The sequence below is a fragment of the Lampetra planeri genome, unplaced genomic scaffold (assembly GCF_965212315.1).
Source record: "Lampetra planeri unplaced genomic scaffold, kcLamPlan1.2.h2 scaffold_1036, whole genome shotgun sequence".
NCBI lineage: Eukaryota > Metazoa > Chordata > Hyperoartia > Petromyzontiformes > Petromyzontidae > Lampetra > Lampetra planeri.
Genome location: NW_027613746.1, coordinates 12501 through 34219, shown reverse-complemented (window position 1 = coordinate 34219; position 21719 = coordinate 12501). Strand labels below are relative to the sequence as shown.

The following is a 21719-nucleotide window of genomic DNA, read 5'->3' as shown; positions in this document are numbered from 1 at the left end:
GGGTACCTGATTGCGACCTCTGGGATGAAGCCATGTTGCAGGCGCGGGTGGGTTGATTCTAGGAACTTGAATTGTGAGAAGAGACAAGACGTTGGGAAATGAGTGACAAACGGCGACTCACCAGTGACTCACGGCCTACCCGTACCCCTACCCGTACCCGGCCGCACCGGGGTCGCAAACGGGTACCCGTACCCGTACCGAGCTGTGACCGAATTTTCACAATAAACAACGTGAACAAATCTTCCAGGAGATCTGGTGGTCCCCCTCCAGAAAAAAATATCTAAATTTGAAAACGAATTTCCTGCCTAAAATCAAACACATTGTCCTGCTGCGGAGGGAGCTGGTAGGAACACGTCGGGTTGCTCGGTCAATGGCCTGCAGGGTCAACGGCCAGGGCGTGGTGTGTTCCGCAGATATGCCCGACTGCGGTTGTTGTTGTTGTTGACGTCGTCGTCGTCACTGTTGTTGTCGTGGCTGTTGTTGTCATTGTTGTTGACGTTGTTGTCGTTGTGGCTGTTGTTGTCGTTGTTGTTGTCGTTGTGGCTGTTGTTGTCATTGTTGTTGACGTTGTTGTCGTTGTGGCTGTTGTTATCGTTGTTGTTGTTGTGGCTGTTGACGTTGTTGTTGTTGTGGCTGTTGTTGACGTTGTTGTCGTTGTTGTCGTTGTGGCTGTTGTTGTCGTGGCTGTTGTTGTTGTCGTTGTTGTCGTCGTCGTCACTGTCGTTGTTGTTGTTGTTGTGCGACACCACGCGGGGTACCTTCAGGCTCTCGGCCAGGTCGTCGCGCAGACTGGCCAGCTCCACGCGCCACTCCTGGCGCGCCTGCTGGAACTTGTCCTGCGTCTCCTCGAGACGGCGCAGCAGCAGCTGGCGCTCCTGGTCTCCGCGGCCCAGCTCGCCCTGGCAAAGGCAAAGGTCCCCCGCGTAGCCTCACTCGCAAGTGCCGCAAGGAGGCGAGCTTTGGTGCAGTGTTGAGTCTATGGGCAGTGTTGAGTCTATGGTGCAGTGTTGAGTCTATGGGCAGTGTTGAGTCTATGGGCAGCGTTGAGTCTATGGTGCAGTGTTGAGTCTATGGTGCAGTGTTGAGTCTATGGTGCAGTGTTGAGTCTATGGTGCAGTGTTGAGTCTATGGGCAGTGTTGAGTCTATGGGCAGTGTTGAGTCTATGGTGCAGTGTTGAGTCTATGGTGCAGTGTTGAGTCTGTGGTGCAGTGTTGAGTCTGTGGTGCAGTATTGAGTCTATGGTGCAGTGTTGAGTCTGTGGTGCAGTGTTGAGTCTATGGGCAGTGTTGAGTCTATGGTGCAGTGTTGAGTCTATGGTGCAGTGTTGAGTCTATGGGCAGTGCTGAGTCTATGGGCAGTGCTGAGTCTATGGTGCAGTGTTGAGTCTATGGGCAGTGTTGAGTCTGTGGTGCAGTGTTGAGTCTGTGGTGCAGTGTTGAGTCTATGGTGCAGTGTTGAGTCTATGGGCAGTGTTGAGTCTATGTTGCAGTGTTGAGTCTATGGTGCAGTGTTGAGTCTATGGGCAGTGTTGAGTCTGTGGTGCAGTGTTGAGTCTATGGTGCAGTGTTGAGTCTGTGGGTAGTGTTGAGTCTATGGTGCAGTGTTGAGTCTATGGGCAGTGTTGAGTCTATGGGCAGTGTTGAGTCTATGGTGCAGTGTTGAGTCTATGGTGCAGTGTTGAGTCTATGGTGCAGTGTTGAGTCTATGGTGCAGTGTTGAGTCTATGGTGCAGTGTTGAGTCTATGGGCAGTGTTGAGTCTATGGGCAGCGTTGAGTCTATGGTGCAGTGTTGAGTCTATGGTGCAGTGTTGAGTCTATGGGCAGTGTTGAGTCTAGGAGCAGTGTTGAGTCTATGGTGCAGTGTTTGAGTCTATGGGCAGTGTTGAGTCTATGGTGCAGTGTTGAGTCTGTGGTGCAGTGTTGAGTCTACGTAGAGGTTTAAAGACCCCAGCATCAGCGTTCTGAGTGAAGAGAGCGGAGGATGGTGAGCTCACCTCGACCGACTCGTGCGGTACGAAGGGCTCCGTGTTGATCTCCACGCTCCGTCCCGGGTGGCGGCGTGGCCTGCGGGCGCGGGGACACGCGGAGACGACGCTGAAGACCGTGGAGACGACGCGGGGAGACGTGGGGAGACGCGGGGAGACGCGGGGAGACGCGGGGAGACGCGAGAGACGCGGGGAGACGCGGGGAGACGCGGGGAGACGCGGGGAGACGCGGGGAGACGGGGGGAGACGCGGGGAGACGCGGGGAGACGCGGGGAGACGCGGGGAGACGCGGGGAGACGCGGGGAGACGCGGGGAAACGCGGGGAGACGCGGGGAGACACGGGGAGACGCAGGGAGACGCGGGGAGACGCGGGGAGACACGGAGACACAGAGAGACACGGAGAGATGCGGGGCGACGCGGGGAGACGCGGGGAGACAGAGAGAGACACGGGGAGACACGGGGAGAGACACAGGGAGACACAGGGAGACACGGGGGAGACGCGGGGAGACGCGGAGAGACAGAGAGAGACGCGGGGAGACAGAGGGAGACACGGGGGAGACGCGGGGAGACGCGGGGAGACGCGGAGAGACAGAGAGACGCGGGGAGACAGAGACACGGGGGAGACGCGGGGAGACGCGGGGAGACGCGGAGAGACGCGGAGAGACAGAGAGAGACACGGGGAGAGACACAGGGAGACACGGGGGGACAGAGAGAGACGCGGGGAGACACGGGGAGGCATCATCACCTGCACTCCGGCGCTCTTCATCTCGGCGGCAGGTCCCGTCTCCTCCTCCTCCTCTCCCGGCGACGTCGCCACGGTCACCGGCGCCGGCACAGACGGCACAGACGGCACCGGCGCCGGCGGCGGCGTCAAGCCGAGGAGCTGCCACAGGCCGCCGGCGCCGTCCACCGGGATGGCCGGGTACAGGACGGACAGCGGCGGCGTCAGCGTCACCGCTGCGGCGATGCCGGCGTCGGTGCCGGCCGACGTCGGTGCGTAGAAGCCCGGCGTGAACTCCTTGGCGGCCGGGTTGAGGTTGGGCCGGGGCGAGTCGCGGAAAGCTTCGGCGAGGGCGGCAGCGGCGGCGGCGGCGGCGTCCCCCTCCTCCTCCTCCTCCTCGCCGTCGCCCTCGCCACCGCCATCGTCGTCGTCGTGGTCGTCGATGTCGTCCAAGTGGAAGAGCTGCATGTCCGGGAAGGAGTCGGCGCTGTCGGCCGACGAGCCGGTGCCGTCGCCGTCGTCCGAACTGTAGAAAGCGTCGTCCGACAGCCCCTCGTCCAGCTCCTCCAGGATGGGGTCGGGGGGCGGCGCATTCGCGCTGGCGGAGCCGGCGAGGGGGGCGGAGCCGGCAAAGGGGGCGGCGCTAGCAGAGGGGGCGGAGCCGGCAAAGGGGGCGGCACTAGCAGAGGGGGCGGCACTGGGAGAGGGGGGTCCGGCTGGTAAATCCGCGACCACGCCGGTCCCCTCCCCGTGCCGCGACTCGCCGGCGTCGCCGCGTTGCCCGTCGCCGCGGGCCCCGACGCCGGGGTCGCCGGGGTCGCCGAGGTCGCCGAGGTCACCGAGGTCGCCGGGGTCCCTATTGCCGTCGCGCGACCGTTCGAGGTCCTCTGCTTCCGCCGGGTCGAGGGTCGTGGCCGAGAGGTTAAAGGTCGGGGGGCGAACGCCGTCGCCGCCGGCGTCGGCGGCCGGGGAGCGGAGGGGGGTGAGCGTCGGAGCGGAGGGGGGTGAGCGTCGGAGCGCAGGCGGTGAGCCTCAAAGCGGAGGACTTGAACATCGGAGCGGAGCGCCACGACGCCGCGTCGCACCGTGAAGCGGGCGCTGGCGGCGAGGAAGGGCGCCAGCCCCCCCCGGCTGGCGACCAGAGCGTGCGCCGCCAACGGGAAGGCGGCATGGAACTCGTCGGTGAGCAGCGGCGCGTCGAGGTGCAGCGGGCCGTGCTCCGCCAGGATGTGGAAGAAGTAGCTGAGTGAGGGGCGGGGGGTGGGGCGGCAGGAGAGGTGAGAGGTCGTGGGGTCAAAGGGCGAAGGAGTTGGAAGGGACGCAAGGAGAGGGTGAGGGAGGGAGGGAGGGGAGGGAGGGGAGGGAGTGGGGGAGAGGGAGGGGAGGGAGGGGAGGGAGAGGGAGGGGGAGAGAGGGAGGGGGAGGGAGGGGAGGGAGTGGGGGAGAGGGAGGGGAGGGGAGGGAGAGGGAGGGGAGAGGGAGGGAGGGGAGGGAGTGGGGGAGAGGGAGGGGAGGGAGGGGAGGGAGTGGGGGAGAGGGAGGGGAGAGGGAGGGGGAGGGAGGGAGGGAGTGGGGGAGAGGGAGGGGAGGGGAGGGAGAGGGAGGGGAGAGGGAGGGAGGGGAGGGAGGGGAGGGAGTGGGGGAGAGGGAGGGGAGGGAGAGGGAGGGGAGAGGGAGGGGGAGGGAGGGGAGGGAGTGGGGGAGAGGGAGGGGAGGGGAGGGAGAGGGAGGGGAGAGGGAGGGAGGGGAGGGAGTGGGGGAGAGGGAGGGGAGGGGAGGGGAGGGAGTGGGGGGAGAGGGAGGGGAGGGAGGGGAGGGAGAGGTGGGGGAGAGGGAGGGGAGGGAGGGGAGGGAGAGGGAGGGGAGAGGGAGGGGAGGGAGGGGAGGGAGTGGGGGAGAGGGAGGGGAGGGAGGGGAGGGAGAGGGAGGGGAGAGGGAGGGGAGAGGGAGGGGAGAGTGAGGGAGGGGAGGGAGAGGGAGGGGAGGGAGGGGAGAGGGAGGGGAGGGAGGGGAGGGAGTGGGGGAGAGGGAGGGGAGGGAGGGGAGGGAGAGGGAGGGGAGAGGGAGGGGAGAGGGAGGGGAGAGTGAGGGAGGGGAGGGAGAGGGAGGGGAGGGAGGGGGAGAGGGAGGGGAGGGAGGGAAGTGAGGGAGGGGAGGGAGGGGAGGGAGGGGAGGGAGGGGAGGGAGAGGGAGGGGGAGGGAGGGGAGGGAGTGGGGGAGGAGAGGGAGGGGAGGGAGAGGGAGGGGAGAGGGAGGGGAGAGGGAGGGGAGAGTGAGGGAGGGGAGGGAGAGGGAGGGGAGGGAGGGGGAGAGGGAGGGGAGGGAAGTGAGTGGGGGAGAGGGAGGGGAGGGAGGGGAGGGAGGGGAGGGAGGGGAGGGAGGGGGAGGGAGGGGAGGGAGTGGGGGAGAGGGAGGGGAGGGAGGGGAGGGAGGGGAGGGAGAGGGAGGGGAGAGGGAGGGGAGGGAGGGGAGGGGAGTGGGGGAGAGGGAGGGGAGGGAGGGGAGGGAGGGGGAGGGAGGGGAGGGAGAGGGAGGGGGAGGGAGGGGGAGGGAGTGGGGAGGGAGGGGAGGGAGGGGGAGAGGGAGGGGAGGGAGGGGAGGGAGAGGGAGGGGAGAGGGAGGGGGAGGGAGAGGGAGGGGGAGGGAGGGGAGGGAGTGGGGGAGAGGGAGGGGAGGGAGGGGAGGAAGAGGGAGGGGGAGGGAGGGAGTGGGGGGAGGTGGGAGGGGTGGGAGGGGAGGGAGAGGGAGGGGGAGGGAGGGGAGGGAGTGGGGGAGAGGGAGGGGAGGGAGGGGAGGGAGAGGGAGGGGGAGGGAGGGGAGGGAGTGGGGGAGAGGGAGGGGAGGGAGGGGAGGGAGAGGGAGGGGAGAGGGAGGGGGAGGGAGGGGAGAGGGTGTGGGAGGGGAGGGAGAGGGAGGGGAGGGAGGGGAGGGAGAGGGAGGGGGAGAGGGAGGGGGAGGGAGGGGAGAGTGAGGGAGGGGAGGGAGAGGGGAGGGGAGGGGAGGGGAGGGAGAGGGGGGGGAGAGGGAGGGGGGGAGGGAGGGGAGTGGGTGGGAGGGAGGGGAGGGAGAGGGAGGGGAGAGGGAGGGGGAGGGTGGGGAGAGTGAGGGAGGGGTGGGAGAGGGAGGGGAGGGGGAGGGGAGGGAGAGGGAGGGGAGAGGGTGGGGGAGGGAGGGGGAGAGTGAGGGAGGGGAGGGGAGAGGGAGGGGAGGGAGGGGAGGGAGAGGGAGGGGAGAGGGAGGGGGAGAGTGAGGGAGGGGAGGGAGGGAGGGAAGTGAGTGGGGGGAGAGGGAGGGGAGGGAGGGGAGGGAGAGGAGGGAGGGGAGGGGAGGGAGGGGAGGGGAGGGGAGGGAGAGTGGGGGAGGGGAGGGAGAGTGGGGGAGGGGAGGGAGGGGAGGGAGTGGGGGAGGGAGCGATGTGTTTCAGCAGAGCTCCTCGTGTTATTATCTCTATAAATTTAACATCTTCACTTTGTTTTCATTTATTTTTCGGGACTTTCTTCAACAAGAGTGAGGATTCAGTCTCTTGCACACACACGGGTCCATCTATTTGTGTGTTTAGACCCCGGTTTTGACTAGTTTTTAATTATTATTTAACTGTTCACGGTGAGGCATAGGCTTTTGAAACACAGTGGCGTTTCTTAGGCCATGTGCACAATCCCAGAGATAATGAAAGCATGGAAGTAATAAAATAATAAAAATAAAACATAATAAAATATTATGTTTAATTTTTATTATTTTATTACTTCCCTTCTACGTGACTTTACCGAAAGAACCAAGAAGATGAATCCCTGCAGTCACGAAAGCTTTACATCGAAATATAATGAAAGCATGTTTTCATAGTTTCACGTTTGTTTTCTACTTTATTGTTAGCTTGGTTATTGTTTGTATATCGTTCTTGTTAGCTTGTTAATTGTTATCTTGTGCATCGGATTCGAGCAAGGTGCGTTGTGGTGGTGAGTGGTGGTGGTGGTGGTTGTGGTGGTTGTGGTGGTGGTTGTGGTGGTGGTGAGTGGTAGTGAGTGGTAGTGAGTGGTGAGTGGTAGTGAGTGGTGAGTGGTAGTGAGTGACGAGTGGTGGTGGTGAGTGGTGGTGGTTGTGGTGGTTGTGGTGGTTGTGGTGAGTGGTGGTGGTGGTGAGTGGTGGTGAGTGGTTGTGGTGGTGGTTGTGGTGGTTGTGGTGGTGGGTGGTGGTGGTTGTGGTGGTTGTAGTGGTTGTAGTGGTTGTGGTGGTGGTGGTTGTGGCGCACTCACTCGTAGAGACCCTCTCGAACGCCGTCGGTGACCTCGGCTTGCTGAGGAGTCTCAAGGGGGGGGAATCCCTGTGTGGGTGGGAGGTGCACACACACACATACACACGCATACACACACACACACATACACGCACACACACACATACACACACACACACACGCACACACACACACACATACATACACACACGTACACATACACACGCACACACACGCACACACACACATACGCGCACACGCGCACACACGCACACACACGCACGCACGCACACACACACACACACGCACGCGCACACGCGCACGCGCGCACACACGCACGCACACATACGCACGCACACACACATACGCACGCACACATACGCACGCACACACACACACACAGACACACGCACGAACACACACGCACACACACACGGGTAAGGAGGCAACAACGCAGGCTCATGGTGACGGTGCTGAAGATTGTCGCTCGATTGTGATGATGATCGATAGGATTGCGTGGATGACGATGATGATGATGATGATTTTGTTGTTGATTGCAACGATCGTGGTCATTTTAGAGAGATGATGATGATGATGATCGTGACGATGATAAAGAACTCGATGGCGATGACGACAATGACGACGATGACCACAACCACCACCACCAGACGACCACCACCACCAGTACCAGCACTACCACAACCACCACCACTACCAACACCACCACAGCCATAACCACAACCGCCACTACCAACATGACCACCGCCACCATTGCCAACACCCACACAACCACAACTACCACCACAGCCACAACCACCACCACCACTACCACCATTACACAACCACAACCACCATTACACAACCACAACCACCACCACTACCAACACCACTACCAACACCACTACCATTACACCACCACAACCACCACCACCGCCATCACCACCACCATTACACCACCACCACAACCACCACCACTACCAACACCACCACCATTACACCACCACAACCACAACCACCACCACTACCAACACCATCACCATTACACCACCACAGCCACCACCACCATTACACCATCACAACCACCACCACTACCAACATTACACCACCACCATTACACCACCACAGCCACCACCACCACCACTGCCAACACCACCAGCATTACACCACCAAAACCACAACCACCATTACACCACCAAAACCACAACCACCATTACACCACCAAAACCACAACCACCATTACACCACCACAGCCACTACCACCACCACCATGACACCACCACAGCAACAACCGCCACCACCACCACCACCATTACACCACCACCACCATTACACCACCACCACACTGCCACCATCACCATTACACCACCACCATTACACCACCAAAACCACAACCACCACCACCATTACACCACAGCCACAACTGCCACCACCACCATTACACCACCAAAACCACAACCACCACCACCATTACACCACCAAAACCACAACCACCACCACAATTACACCATCACCACCACCACCATTACACCACCACAACCACCACCACCATTACACCACCACCACCATTACACCACCACCACCACCATCATTACACCACCACCACCACCATCATTACACCACCACCACCACCATTACACCACCACCACCACCGCCACCATTACAACACCACCACCACCACCACCGCCACCATTACACCACCATTACACCACCACCATTACACCACCACCACACCACCACCACACCACCACACCACCACCACCACCACCGCTTGCCTCCGGGTCATCGACCAGCAGCGGTGGCGCTGCTGCCTCTGAGCTGCCGGGGGCCGCCAGGCCCAGCGTCAAGCCCGCCTCAAAGCGCTCCAGCTGGGCCCTCAGATCCTCGGGGACGGAAAACAACGAGGCCCCGCCGGCGGGCCCACCGCCAGGGCCACCGGCGGCCCAACTCTCCCCCTCATCCAGCTCCTGCATCAGGTCCCTGCGTGCGGAGGAGAGTGGGGGGGGCGGTAGTCTCAACGTCGTCATCATCGGTGGACCACTGTCATCATCGTCATCAGTCGATCAATGTCATCGTCATCATCACCGTCATCATCGTCATCAGTCGATCAATGTCTGTGTGTGTGTGGTTGACTGTGTGTGTGTGTGGAGGAGTGTGTGTGTGTGTGTGTGGACCCCCCTAATGGAGCATCTTCGCCGGTTGGAAACATTTAGGCTGGCCTGCCTACGATCCATCCTGGGTTTAACCAGGCTGGATTGTGAGAGGAGCTCACAAATCCTTGAAAGATCTGGGCAAAGTCCCATCGGTGAGCTCCTCCGGCAGGCAAGGCTGCGTTGGCTGGGTCATGTAGCCCGCATGCCCAGCCACCGCATGCCTAAACAGCTTTTGTACGGCCGGATCGAGGGGGCTAAACGGGCGCAGCACGGGCTAGGAGGACGTGGAGCTGAGTGGACTTGCCGATGACTGATACCAGCGGTGTCAAGATCGGCCTCTGTGGAGGAGGCTCGTGAAGGACGCTACTGGGCAGTTGGAGGCAGTCGCCCTCCAACAACAACGGAGGGCGGAGGAGCGACGCTCACAACAACGAGCGGAGCGCCGGGTGGCTAAAGCACAGCAAGTTGGCACAGTAGGGGGCACAGGTGGTGCATCAGCCAGTCATCTCGGTCATCTCGGTCAGTCGACCCGTGGCACCTGGGTCTGCCCCGTGACCTCCTGCCAGCGGGCGTTCGACACTTCACGTGGCCTCAAGGTGCACATGGCCTGGCACAAGCGTCGTGGTGACGTCACCGCCACTTAGTGGCGAATGGCGGTTGTTGTTGTTGTTGTTGTGGTGGACTGTGTGTGTGTGTGTGACTGTGCGTGTGTGTGCGCGTTGCGTGCGTCACTCACAGCATGCCTTGCTCCGCCAACAAATCGTCCAATTCGTCGTCTCTGATTGTCGACGAGCCCGATATATAGAGGAGGTTCTGCGGAGGGGAGGGGGGGGGGCAAGCAGCGGGGGGGGGGGGGACAACGTGGATGGGGGGACAACGTGGACGGACGACGAGGGGCGGTGGTGACTACGACAACGCGCGTTGGGACTTCTTCAGCGGCGTACGTAGCCAACCCCGCTGATCGGAGGTACGTGCGGTGGTGTGTGTGTGTGGTGTATCGGAGGTACGGGCTGTCTGTGTGTGTGTGGATCGGAGGTACGGGCTGTGTGTGTGTGTGGATCGGAGGTACGGGCGGTGTGTGTGTGTGGATCGGAGGTACGGGCTGTGTGTGTGTGTGGATCGGAGGTACGGGCTGTGTGTGTGTGTGGATCGGAGGTACGGGCTGTGTGTGTGTGGTGTATCGGAGGTACGTGCGGTGTGTGTGTGTGGTGTATCGGAGGTATAGGCGGTGTGTGTGTGTGTGTGGTGCATGGGAGGTACAGGCGGTGTGTGTGTGTGGTGCATGGGAGGTACAGGCGGTGTGTGTGTGTGGTGCATCGGAGGTACGGGCTGTGTGTGTTGGGTCGGAGGTACGGGCTGTGTGTGTGTGTGGATCGGAGGTACGGGCTGTGTGTGTGTGGTGTATCGGAGGTACGGGCTGTGTGTGTTGGGTCGGAGGTACGGGCTGTGTGTGTGTGTGGTGTATCGGAGGTACGGGCTGTGTGTGTGTGGATCGGAGGTACGGGCTGTGTGTGTGTGTGTGTGTGGATCGGAGGTACGGGCTGTGTGTGTGTGGTGTATCGGAGGTACGGGCTGTGTGTGTTGGGTCGGAGGTACGGGCTGTGTGTGTGTGTGTGTGGTGTATCGGAGGTACAGGCTGTGTGTGTGTGGATCGGAGGTACGGGCTGTGTGTGTGTGGTGTATCGGAGGTACGGACTGTGTGTGTGTGGATCGGAGGTACGGGCTGTGTGTGTGTGTGTGGTGTATCGGAGGTACGGGCGTGCTAAAAACCATTTACTATAAACTCCAAGCCCAGGACGTGTCATTCAGACTCTGTCTTCTCGACAGACCTGTTCTTCACCTGAGGACGGCTGCTTGCGTTGTGGCCGAAACGTCGTGAGAATTGTATTTTATTATGTTTTATTTTTATTATTTTATTATTTCCCTTCTACGTGACGACTTTACCGAAAGAACCAAGAAGATGAATCCCCGCAGTCACGAAAGCTTCAAATCGAAAAATAAACTGCGTTGTGGTCGTTGTTGTGTTTCGTTTATTGCCCTTCTCCCCATACGCACCTCCGACTGGCGCGGCTGGCCACGTACGGTGCGAAAGAAGTTCTACGTAGGCGCGTACATCGCGTACGTGACAATCATTTCCCACAATCCCCCGGGGGAGGGGTGGGGGCGAGTGTTGGGCGGCCCACCTTGGACTCTCGCTTGAATTTCTTCTTGGATTTTCTGGTTTTTCGCATCAAAATCTGAACGGGGTGAACAACGGGGGGAGGGGGGGGGGGGGGCAGTGAGCGGTAGGGCGGCACGAGCGTTCACAGACACGCACACACACGTCAACACACACACGTGAACACACGCACACACACGTCAACACACACACACGTCAACACACACACACACGTCAACACACACACACACGTGAACACACGCACACACACACGTCAACACACACACACACGTGAACACACGCACACACACACGTCAACACACACACACACGTGAACACACGCACACACACACGTCAACACACACACGTCAACACACGCACACACACGTCAACACACACACACGTGAACACACGCACACACACACGTCAACACACACACACACGTGAACACACGCACACACACACGTCAACACACACACACACGTGAACACACGCACACACACGTCAACACACACACACACGTGAACACACGCACACACACACGTCAACACACACACACACACACGTCAACACACACACACACGTGAACACACGCACACACACACGTCAACACACACACACACGTGAACACACGCACACACACACGTCAACACACACACACACGTGAACACACGCACACACACGTCAACACACACACACACGTGAACACACGCACACACACGTCAACACACACACACACGTGAACACACGCACGTCAACACACACACGTGAACACACGCACACACACACGTCAACACACACACACACGTGAACACACACACGTCAACACACACACGTGAACACACGCACACACACACGTCAACACACACACGTCAACACACACACGTCAACACACACACACACGTGAACACACGCACACACACGTCAACACACACACGTCAACACACACACACACACACGTCAACACACACACACACACACGTCAACACACACACACGTGAACACACACGTCAACACACACACACACGTAGACACACACAGGTGTGCGTACACACACGTCAACACACACACACACGTGAACACACGCACACACACGAGCGTACACGTGCACGCATGTGTACACACATACGCACACACGTACACGCACGCGTACACATACGCACACACGTACACGCACGCGTACACACATACGCACACACGTACACGCACGCGTACACACATACGCGCACGCGTACACACATACACGCACGCGTACACGCACGCGTACACACATACACGCACGCGTACACGCACGCGTACACACATACACGCACGCGTACACACACACGTACACACATACACGCATGCGTACACGCACGCGTACACGCATACACGCATGCGTACACACGTACACGCACGCGTACACACACACGTACACACATACACGCACGCGTACACGCACGCGTACACACATACACGCACGCGTACACGCGTACACGCACGCGTACACACATACACGCACGCGTACACACACACGTACACACATACACGCACGCGTACACGCATACACGCATGCGTACACACGTACACGCACGCGTACACACACACGTACACACATACACGCACGCGTACACGCATACACGCATGCGTACACACGTACACGCACGCGTACACACACACGTACACACATACACGCATACGTACACACGTACACACATACACGCATACGTACACACGTACACACACACACGTACACACGTACACACATACACGCATACGTACACACGTGTGTACACACGTGCACACCTTGCGTGCGTGTGCGTGCGTGTGCGTGTGTGCGTGTGCGCGGGGAGCGATAGCGCAGTGCTCAGCGCGCTGACACTACGAGCCAAGCAACCACAGTTGGATTCCCGCTCACGGCCACCACCAGCACAATTATCCGAGCCAGTTCTGGGCCTCCCCTAGGTAGACTCGGCCTCAAATGTGCAGCTTGTGGTGTGTAAACACCGCCCACTGGGGGAGACAAAGGCGGCCGGGCGTGGTGCTGGCCACCCACCCCCCCCTGGCGTACCACGTGGGCCTTCACAGGCATTGCCGCTCGCTATCAGCGTCTGCTGAGAACGATACACGGGGGCTGTTTGGTGTGCCGCGCAGATTGCTCCCTCACCGCTTCGTCCGCGTGGTCCGATCTTTGTAGAACAACACAAGGAACGTCTGCCGTGGGGAGGGGGGTCGGGTCAAGGGTCAAGGGAAGAGTTGAAGGGTCAGCTTAGGAGTAGAGGCGAGCGCACGCACGCACGCACACACGCACGCACACACGCGCGCACACACGCACGCACACACGCACGCGCACGCACGTTTATAATGACAGGCGGATATACATACAGCAAGAGAGAGGCACGTGGAGAGAGAGAAACAACACGGGGGAGAACGGCGGGGAGAGAGACACACGGAGAGAGACACACGGGGAGAGAGAGACACATGGGGAGAGAGAGACACACGGGGAGAGACAGAGAGACACGGGGAGAAAGAGACACGGGGAGAGAGATAGACACACGGGGAGAGAGAGACGGGGAGAAAAGGACACATGGGGAGAGAGAGACACGGGGAGAGACAGAGAGACACGGGGAGAGACAGAGAGACACGGGGAGAGAGACACGGGGAGAGACAGAGACACGGAGAGAGACAGAGAGACACACGGGGAGAGAGAGAGATACACGGGGAGAGAGACAGAGAGACACGGGGAGAGAGACAGAGAGACACATGGGGAAAGAGAGACACGGGGAGAGAGATAGACACATGGGGAGAGAGAGACACACGGGGAGAGACAGAGAGACACGGGGAGAGAGAGACACGGGGAGAGAGATAGACACACGGGGAGAGAGAGACGGGGAGAAAAGGACACATGGGGAGAGAGAGACACGGGGAGAGACAGAGAGACACGGGGAGAGACAGAGAGACACGGGGAGAGAGACACGGGGAGAGACAGAGACACGGAGAGAGACAGAGAGACACACGGGGAGAGAGAGAGATACACGGGGAGAGAGACAGAGAGACACGGGGAGAGAGACAGAGAGACACATGGGGAAAGAGAGACACGGGGAGAGAGACACGGGGAGAGACAGAGACACGGGGAGAGAGAGACGGGCACAGACAGGGAGAGACAGAGACACGGGGAGAGTAGACACGGGGAGAGAGACAGAGAGACACATGGGGAGAGAGAGACACGGGGAGAGAGACACGGGGAGAGAGACAGAGAGACACCCGCACGTGTGTGTACTGAATGATATAAGTGCTACCCGCCAGTAGCACTTGCCCCTACAGTCTGTTGAGGCTACGTGGGTGATCTCTGCCTTCACGCGTCTCCATACGCGCGTGTACGTGCGTGTACGTGCGTGTACGTGCGTGTACGTGCGTGTACGTGCGTGTACGTGCGTGTACGTGCGTGTACGTGCGTGTACGCGCGTGTGCGTGCGTGTGCGCGCGTGTACGCGCGTGTACGTGCGTGTGCGTGCGTGTACGTGCCGACGCACCCATGATGCTAAAGTACGTGTCGAGCGCGTGCCCCAGCGGCGCAGAGAGGGGCGCCCGCTCCGCCAGCAGCCACACGAACTCCCGCGCCACCTCCGCCGGCTTGCCCAGCAGCAGGCGCACCACGCCGCGACAACCCACGGCGCGACAACCCACGGCGGTGTCGCCGCCGCTCGCCGGCAACAGGCGCTTCAAGTCGTCGGCCGTCAACACCTGGGGGAGGCGGAGAGAGAGAGAGAGCCGGACGGGGTTTAGAGCCTCGTGTGCGCTGAGTGGGTGGGGTATGGGTGGGTATGGGTGGGTATGGGTGGGTGGGTGAGTGAGTGAGTGGTTCACTGAGTGGATGAGCGAGTGAGTGGGTGGGTGAGCGGATGAGTAAGTGAGTGGGTGGGTGGGTAGCTGAGTGAGTGAGTGGATGAGTGAGTGGGTGGGTGAGCGGATGAGTGAGTGGGTGTGTGAGTGGGTGGGTAGCTGAGTGAGTGAGTGGATGAGTGAGTGGGTGGGTGAGCGGATGAGTAAGTGAGTGGGTGGGTGGGTAGCTGAGTGAGTGAGTGGATAAGTGAGTGGGTGGGTGAGCGGATGAGTGAGTGGGTGTGTGAGTGGGTGGGTAGCTGAGTGAGTGAGTGGATGAGTGAGTGGGTGGGTGAGCGGATGAGTGAGTGGGTGTGTGAGTGGGTGGGTAGCTGAGTGAGTGAGTGGATGAGTGAGTGGGTGGGTGAGCGGATGAGTGAGTGGGTGTGTGAGTGGGTGGGTAGCTGAATGAGTGAGTGGATGAGTGAGTGGGTGGGTGAGCGGATGAGTGAGTGGGTGTGTGAATGGGTGAGCGGATGAGTGAGTGGATGAGTGAGTGGGTGGGTGAGCGGATGAGTGAGTGGGTGTGTGAATGGGTGAGCGGATGAGTGAGTGGATGAGTGAGTGGGTGGGTGAGCGGATGAGTGAGTGGATGAGTGAGTGGGTGGGTAGCTGAATGAGTGGATGAGCGAGTGAGTGTGTGAGTGGATGAGTGAGTAGATGAGTGAGTGGGTGGGTGAGTGGATGAGTAGGGGGGTAGCTGAGTGAGTGAATGAGTGAGTGGATGAGTGGATGAGTGGATGAGTGGATGAGTGGATGAGTGAGTGAGTGGATGAGTGAGTGAGTGGATGAGTGAGTGCATGAGTGAGTGAGTGAGTGGGTGAGTAAGTGAGTAAATTGACCTTTACCCGCACAAGTTGTGCCCGTGTAGTTTATTGGGCAGCGTCGATGACAACACACAAGTGACGCACGACGGCGACAATGACGATGACGATGAAGACGATGATGATGATGCCGATGACGGCTATGACGATGACGACGACGACGATGACGACGGCTATGACGATGACGATGACGACGACGACGATGACGACGATGACGACGGCTATGACGATGACGACGACGACGACGGCTATGACGATGACGACGACGACGACGACGACGACTATGACGACGCCGCCGCCGCCGCCACTCACCTTGCGCTTGGTGAGGTGCTGCTGGAGCGGTGTGAGGTCCACGGCCTCCAGCAGGTCTTGGTACGTCTGCAGGAAAGACTTGGTCACCTTGAGCCCTGCGGCGCGGAGACAACGAGGTCACCCCCCACACCCCCCGGCGTGGACTACGAATGAAGAGCGCTCGCTCGCTCTCGTACAGAGGCGGCGGACGACTCGGAGAGAGGGGGGGGGGGGTGACTCGGAGTTAGAGGACGACTCCGTGCATGTGTGTCCATCGTGTGTCTGTGTGTCCGTCGTGTATCTGTGTCTGTGTGTCTGTGTGTCCGTCGTGTATCTGTGTGTCCCTGTATCTGTGTGTACCTGTATCTGTGTGTCCGTCGTGTGTCTGTGTATCTGCATATCTGTGTATCTGTATATCTGTGTATCCGTGTCCCTGTGTATCTGTGTATCTGTGTATCTGTGTATCTGTATCTCTGTGTATCTGTGTATCTGTGTGTATCTCTGTGTATCTGCATCTGTATATCTGTGTATCTGTGTATCTGTGTATATCTGTGTATCTGTGTATATCTGTGTATCTGTCTGTATGTGTGTGTATCTGTATCTCTGTGTATCTGTGTATCTGTGTATCTGTGTGTATCTCTGTGTATCTGTATCTGTATATCTGTGTATCTGTGTATCTGTGTATATCTGTGTATCTGTGTGTATCTGTGTATCTGTGTATCTGTGTATCTGTGTATCTGTATCTCTGTGTATCTGTGTATCTGTGTGTATCTCTGTGTATCTGTATCTGTATATCTGTGTATCTGTGTATCTGTGTATATCTGTGTATCTGTGTATATCTGTGTATCTGTCTGTATGTGTGTGTATCTGTATCTCTGTGTATCTGTGTATCTGTGTATCTGTGTGTATCTCTGTGTATCTGTATCTGTATATCTGTGTATCTGTGTATATCTGTGTATCTGTGTGTATCTGTGTATCTGTCTGTATGTGTGTGTATCTGTATCTCTGTGTATCTGTGTATCTGTGTATCTGTGTGTATCTCTGTGTATCTGTATCTGTGTATCTGTGTATATCTGTGTATCTGTGTATATCTGTGTATCTGTCTGTATGTGTGTGTATCTGTATCTCTGTGTATCTGTGTATCTGTGTATCTGTGTGTATCTCTGTGTATCTGTATCTGTATATCTGTGTATCTGTGTATCTGTGTATATCTGTGTATCTGTGTGTATCTGTGTATCTGTCTGTATGTGTGTGTATCTGTATCTCTGTGTATCTGTGTATCTGTGTATCTGTGTGTATCTCTGTGTATCTGTATCTGTATATCTGTGTATCTGTGTATCTGTGTATATCTGTGTATCTGTGTATATCTGTGTATCTGTCTGTATGTGTGTGTATCTGTATCTGCGTATCTGTGTGTCTGTGTATCTGTGTGTATCTCTGTGTATCTGTGTGTATATGTGTATGTGTGTATCTGTGTATATCCGTGTATCTGTGTATCCGTGTATCAGCGCGCCCCGCGTACCGGCGCTGTCCAGCCAGGTGGCCCACGCGGCGAGGCGAGCGTCGGCGTGCAGGCGCCGCCGGCACCAGCAGGCGAGCGCCCAGACGAAGCGGCGCGCACGCACACGGTCACGGTCGCTCACCAGCAGCGAGAGGAGACGCCCCACCGCGCCTGCAGCCACACACACACCACCACCACCACCACACATCACCACCACAACCACCACCACAACCACCACACATCATCGCCACCAGCAGGCGAGCGCCCAGACAAAGCGGCGTGCACGCACACGGTCACGGTCACTCACCAGCAGCGAGAGCAGACGCCCCATCGCGCCTGCAGCCACACACACACATCACCACCACACACCACACATCACCACCACACACCACACATCACCACCACACATCACCACCACCACACATCACACATCACCACCACCACACATCACACATCACCACCACCATCACCAACACCACAACCACACATCACCACCACCACCATATCATCACCACCACCACCACAACCACACATCGCCACCACAACCACACACCACAACCACACATCGCCACCACAACCACACACCACAACCACACATCGCCACCAGCAGGGAGAGCAGACACCCCACCGCCCCTGCAGCCACACACACACCACCATCACCACCACATCACCACCACACATCACCACCACCACAACCACACACCATCACAACCACAACCTCCACCACAACCACCACCACAACCACACATCACCACCACCCCACATCACCACCACACATCACCACCACCACAACCACACACATCGCCACCACCACAACCACCACCACCACACATCACCACCACCATAACCACACATCACCACCACCACCACACATCGCCACCACCACACATCGCCACCACCACAACCACCACCACCACAACCACCACCACCACACATCACCACCACCATAACCACACATCACCACCACCATAACCACACATCACCACCACAACCACAACCGCACATCGCCACCACAACCACACATCATTACCACCACCACACACTCACACACACACACCATCACCACCACCACCACACAACCGCACCTCCGTCCAACCCCCGCGCGATCTTCCCCCGCCACCCTTGCTCTCACCTTCTCCGCCACCGTCACCACCACCGTCACCACCGTCACCACCATCATCATCATCATCATCCTCCTCCTCCTCGTCAACATCCTCCTCATCCTCCTGCACGTCGTACGGATCCCCCTCCACCACCTCATCGCCACCGCCGCGTGTCTCTGCGCCCGCCACCGCCGCGGGCAGCAGCGTGAAGTGCGGTGCGATGGCGCTCAGCTCGGCACGGGCCACGGCGCCGCGTAGCGCCAGGCTGCGCAGGAGGCCGCGGCGAGGGCCCAGGAGCCGGCGCCGGCACGGGCCGGAGAAGCAACGCAGCAGCAGCGAGCGCTGGGACGCTATCTGCATCACCACGTGGTCTACAGCCTGGTCTGCTGGGGGTGGGGGGGAGGGGGTGAGGGGGGGTGGTGAGGGGGGGGGAGGTGGTGAGGGGGGTGGAGGGGGGGCGATGACGACTTAGGAAGCGATCAAAACGTCGTAGTTTTTTTTGTTCTTTTTTGGTTATTTTTTGTTATTTCTTTGTTATTTTTAGTTATTTCTTTAATTTTCGTTATTTCTTTGTTATTTTTTGGTTCTTTTTTTGTTATTTATTTGGTAGTTTTTGTAATTTTTTGGTCATTTATTTGTAAAAAAAAATTGTTATTTTCGTTGTTATTTTTAGTACATTTTTCGTAATTTTTTTGTTATTTCTTTGAACCCATCTCCGTGACTTTACCGAAACACCCAAAGAACAAGGTACTATTATTATCATCGTCGTCGTCGCCGTCGTCGTCGGCTACGTACGGTCATGCCGCAGGGCGGCCGCCCCCCCCCAGCTGCCCCCGCGCGGTGTCCCTGCCAGCGCCAGCGTCACCGTCATCGCCGGTGGTGGTGGAGGTGGTGGCGGTGGTGGCGCTGGTGGTGGTGGGGGGTGGAGCGCTGTGCAGCGCGCCGCGCTCGCTCCTCCTGGCGGCGCCGCGCACGGCGCTGCTTCACCTCCAGCTTGCGGCGCAGCTTGCGAGCACTGACGTCACTCCGGGGGGTGGGGTGTGGGGGGGGGGGGCACGGGGTGGGGGGGGAGGTGGGGGACACGGGGTGGGGGCGGGGGGGGAGGTGGGGGGCACGGGGTGGGGGGTTGGGGTGTGTGGGGGGGGCACGGGGTGGGGGGGAGGTGGGGGGGCACGGGGTGGGGGCGGGTAAGGGGCACGGGGTGGAGGAGGGGGGTGTGGGGTGTGGGGGGGGGCACAGGGGGGGGAGGTGGGGGACACGGGGTGGGGACGGGTGGGGGGGGGGAGGTTGTTGGAGGAGGTGGGGGATACAGGTGGGGGAGGGGCACGGGGTGTGGGGGGAGGGGGGGGGAGGGGGTGGGGGCGGGTGGGGGGGAGAGGTGGGGGGGACGCAGGGTGGGGGGGGGGCACGGGGTGGGGGACCAGCACCAACATCACAACCACTATCACCACCACCACCATCACCACCATCACCACCACCGTCACCACCACCATCACCGTCACCACCACCATCACCACCATCACCACCATCACCACCACCATCACCACCACCATCACCACCACCATCACCACCACCGTCACCACCACCATCACCACCACCGTCACCACCACCGTCACCACCACCATCACCACCATCACCACCATCACCACCACCGTCACCACCACCATCACCACCACCATCACCATCACCACCACCATCACCACCACCATCACCACCATCACCACCACCGTCACCACCACCATCACCACCACCATCACCATCACCACCACCATCACCACCACCGTCACCACCACCGTCACCACCACCGTCACCACCACCGTCACCACCACCATCACCACCATCACCACCATCACCACCACCGTCACCACCACCATCACCACCACCATCACCACCACCATCACCACCACCGTCACCACCATCACCACCACCGTCACCACCACCGTCACCACCACCGTCACCACCGTCACCACCACCGTCACCACCACCATCACCACCACCATCACCACCATCACCACCACCATCACCACCACCGTCACCACCATCACCACCACCATCACCACCACCGTCACCACCACCGTCACCACCGTCACCACCACCGTCACCACCACCATCACCACCACCGTCACCACCACCGTCACCACCACCATCACCACCATCACCACCATCACCACCACCGTCACCACCACCATCACCACCACCATCACCACCACCATCACCACCACCATCACCACCACCGTCACCACCATCACCACCACCGTCACCACCACCGTCACCACCACCGTCACCACCGTCACCACCATCACCACCATCACCATCACCACCACCGTCACCACCACCGTCACCACCACCGTCACCACCACCGTCACCACCACCATCACCACCATCACCACCATCACCACCACCGTCACCACCACCGTCACCACCACCGTCACCACCACCGTCACCACCACCGTCACCACCACCATCACCACCATCACCACCATCACCACCACCGTCACCACCACCATCACCACCACCACCACCACCATCACCATCACCACCACCATCACCACCACCGTCACCACCATCACCACCACCGTCACCACCACCGTCACCACCACCGTCACCACCACCATCACCATCACCACCGTCACCACCACCACCATCACCACCATCACCACCACCGTCACCACCACCATCACCACCACCATCACCATCACCACCACCATCACCATCACCACCACCATCACCACCACCGTCACCACCACCATCACCACCACCGTCACCACCACCGTCACCACCACCATCACCACCATCACCACCATCACCACCACCGTCACCACCACCATCACCACCACCATCACCATCACCACCACCATCACCACCACCATCACCACCATCACCACCACCGTCACCA

At 59.3% G+C, this 21719-nt stretch overlaps 1 protein-coding gene across 1 annotated transcript; it reads right to left on the bottom strand.

Moving 5' to 3' along the window:
- Positions 1 to 2844: 2844 nt before the first annotated feature.
- On the bottom strand, positions 2845 to 19778 carry LOC144738526 (uncharacterized). The gene is made up of 11 exons (XM_078621539.1): positions 19619 to 19778; positions 18853 to 19206; positions 17742 to 17891; positions 16241 to 16335; positions 14756 to 14966; positions 13390 to 13436; positions 11269 to 11322; positions 9822 to 9898; positions 8708 to 8912; positions 6958 to 7025; positions 2845 to 3949 (listed from the first exon to the last, which is right to left on the bottom strand). Exons 1-11 carry the CDS (start codon positions 19692 to 19694, stop codon positions 2938 to 2940), a joined length of 2349 nt encoding a protein of 782 aa, XP_078477665.1. The 5' UTR covers positions 19695 to 19778; the 3' UTR covers positions 2845 to 2937.
- Positions 19779 to 21719: the final 1941 nt, after the last annotated feature.

Coding starts and splice junctions, on each gene's coding strand:
- LOC144738526 (XM_078621539.1), bottom strand. CDS start 19,694: ATGACGGTGACGCTGGCGCTGGCAGGGACACCGCGCGGGGGCAGCTGG. Junction 14,967..16,240: donor AGCACCTCACCAAGCGCAAG/GTGAGTGGCGGC, acceptor CGCCTCCCCCAG/GTGTTGACGGCCGACGACTT. Junction 7,026..8,707: donor TGCTGGTCGATGACCCGGAG/GCAAGCGGTGGT, acceptor CCACCCACACAG/GGATTCCCCCCCCTTGAGAC.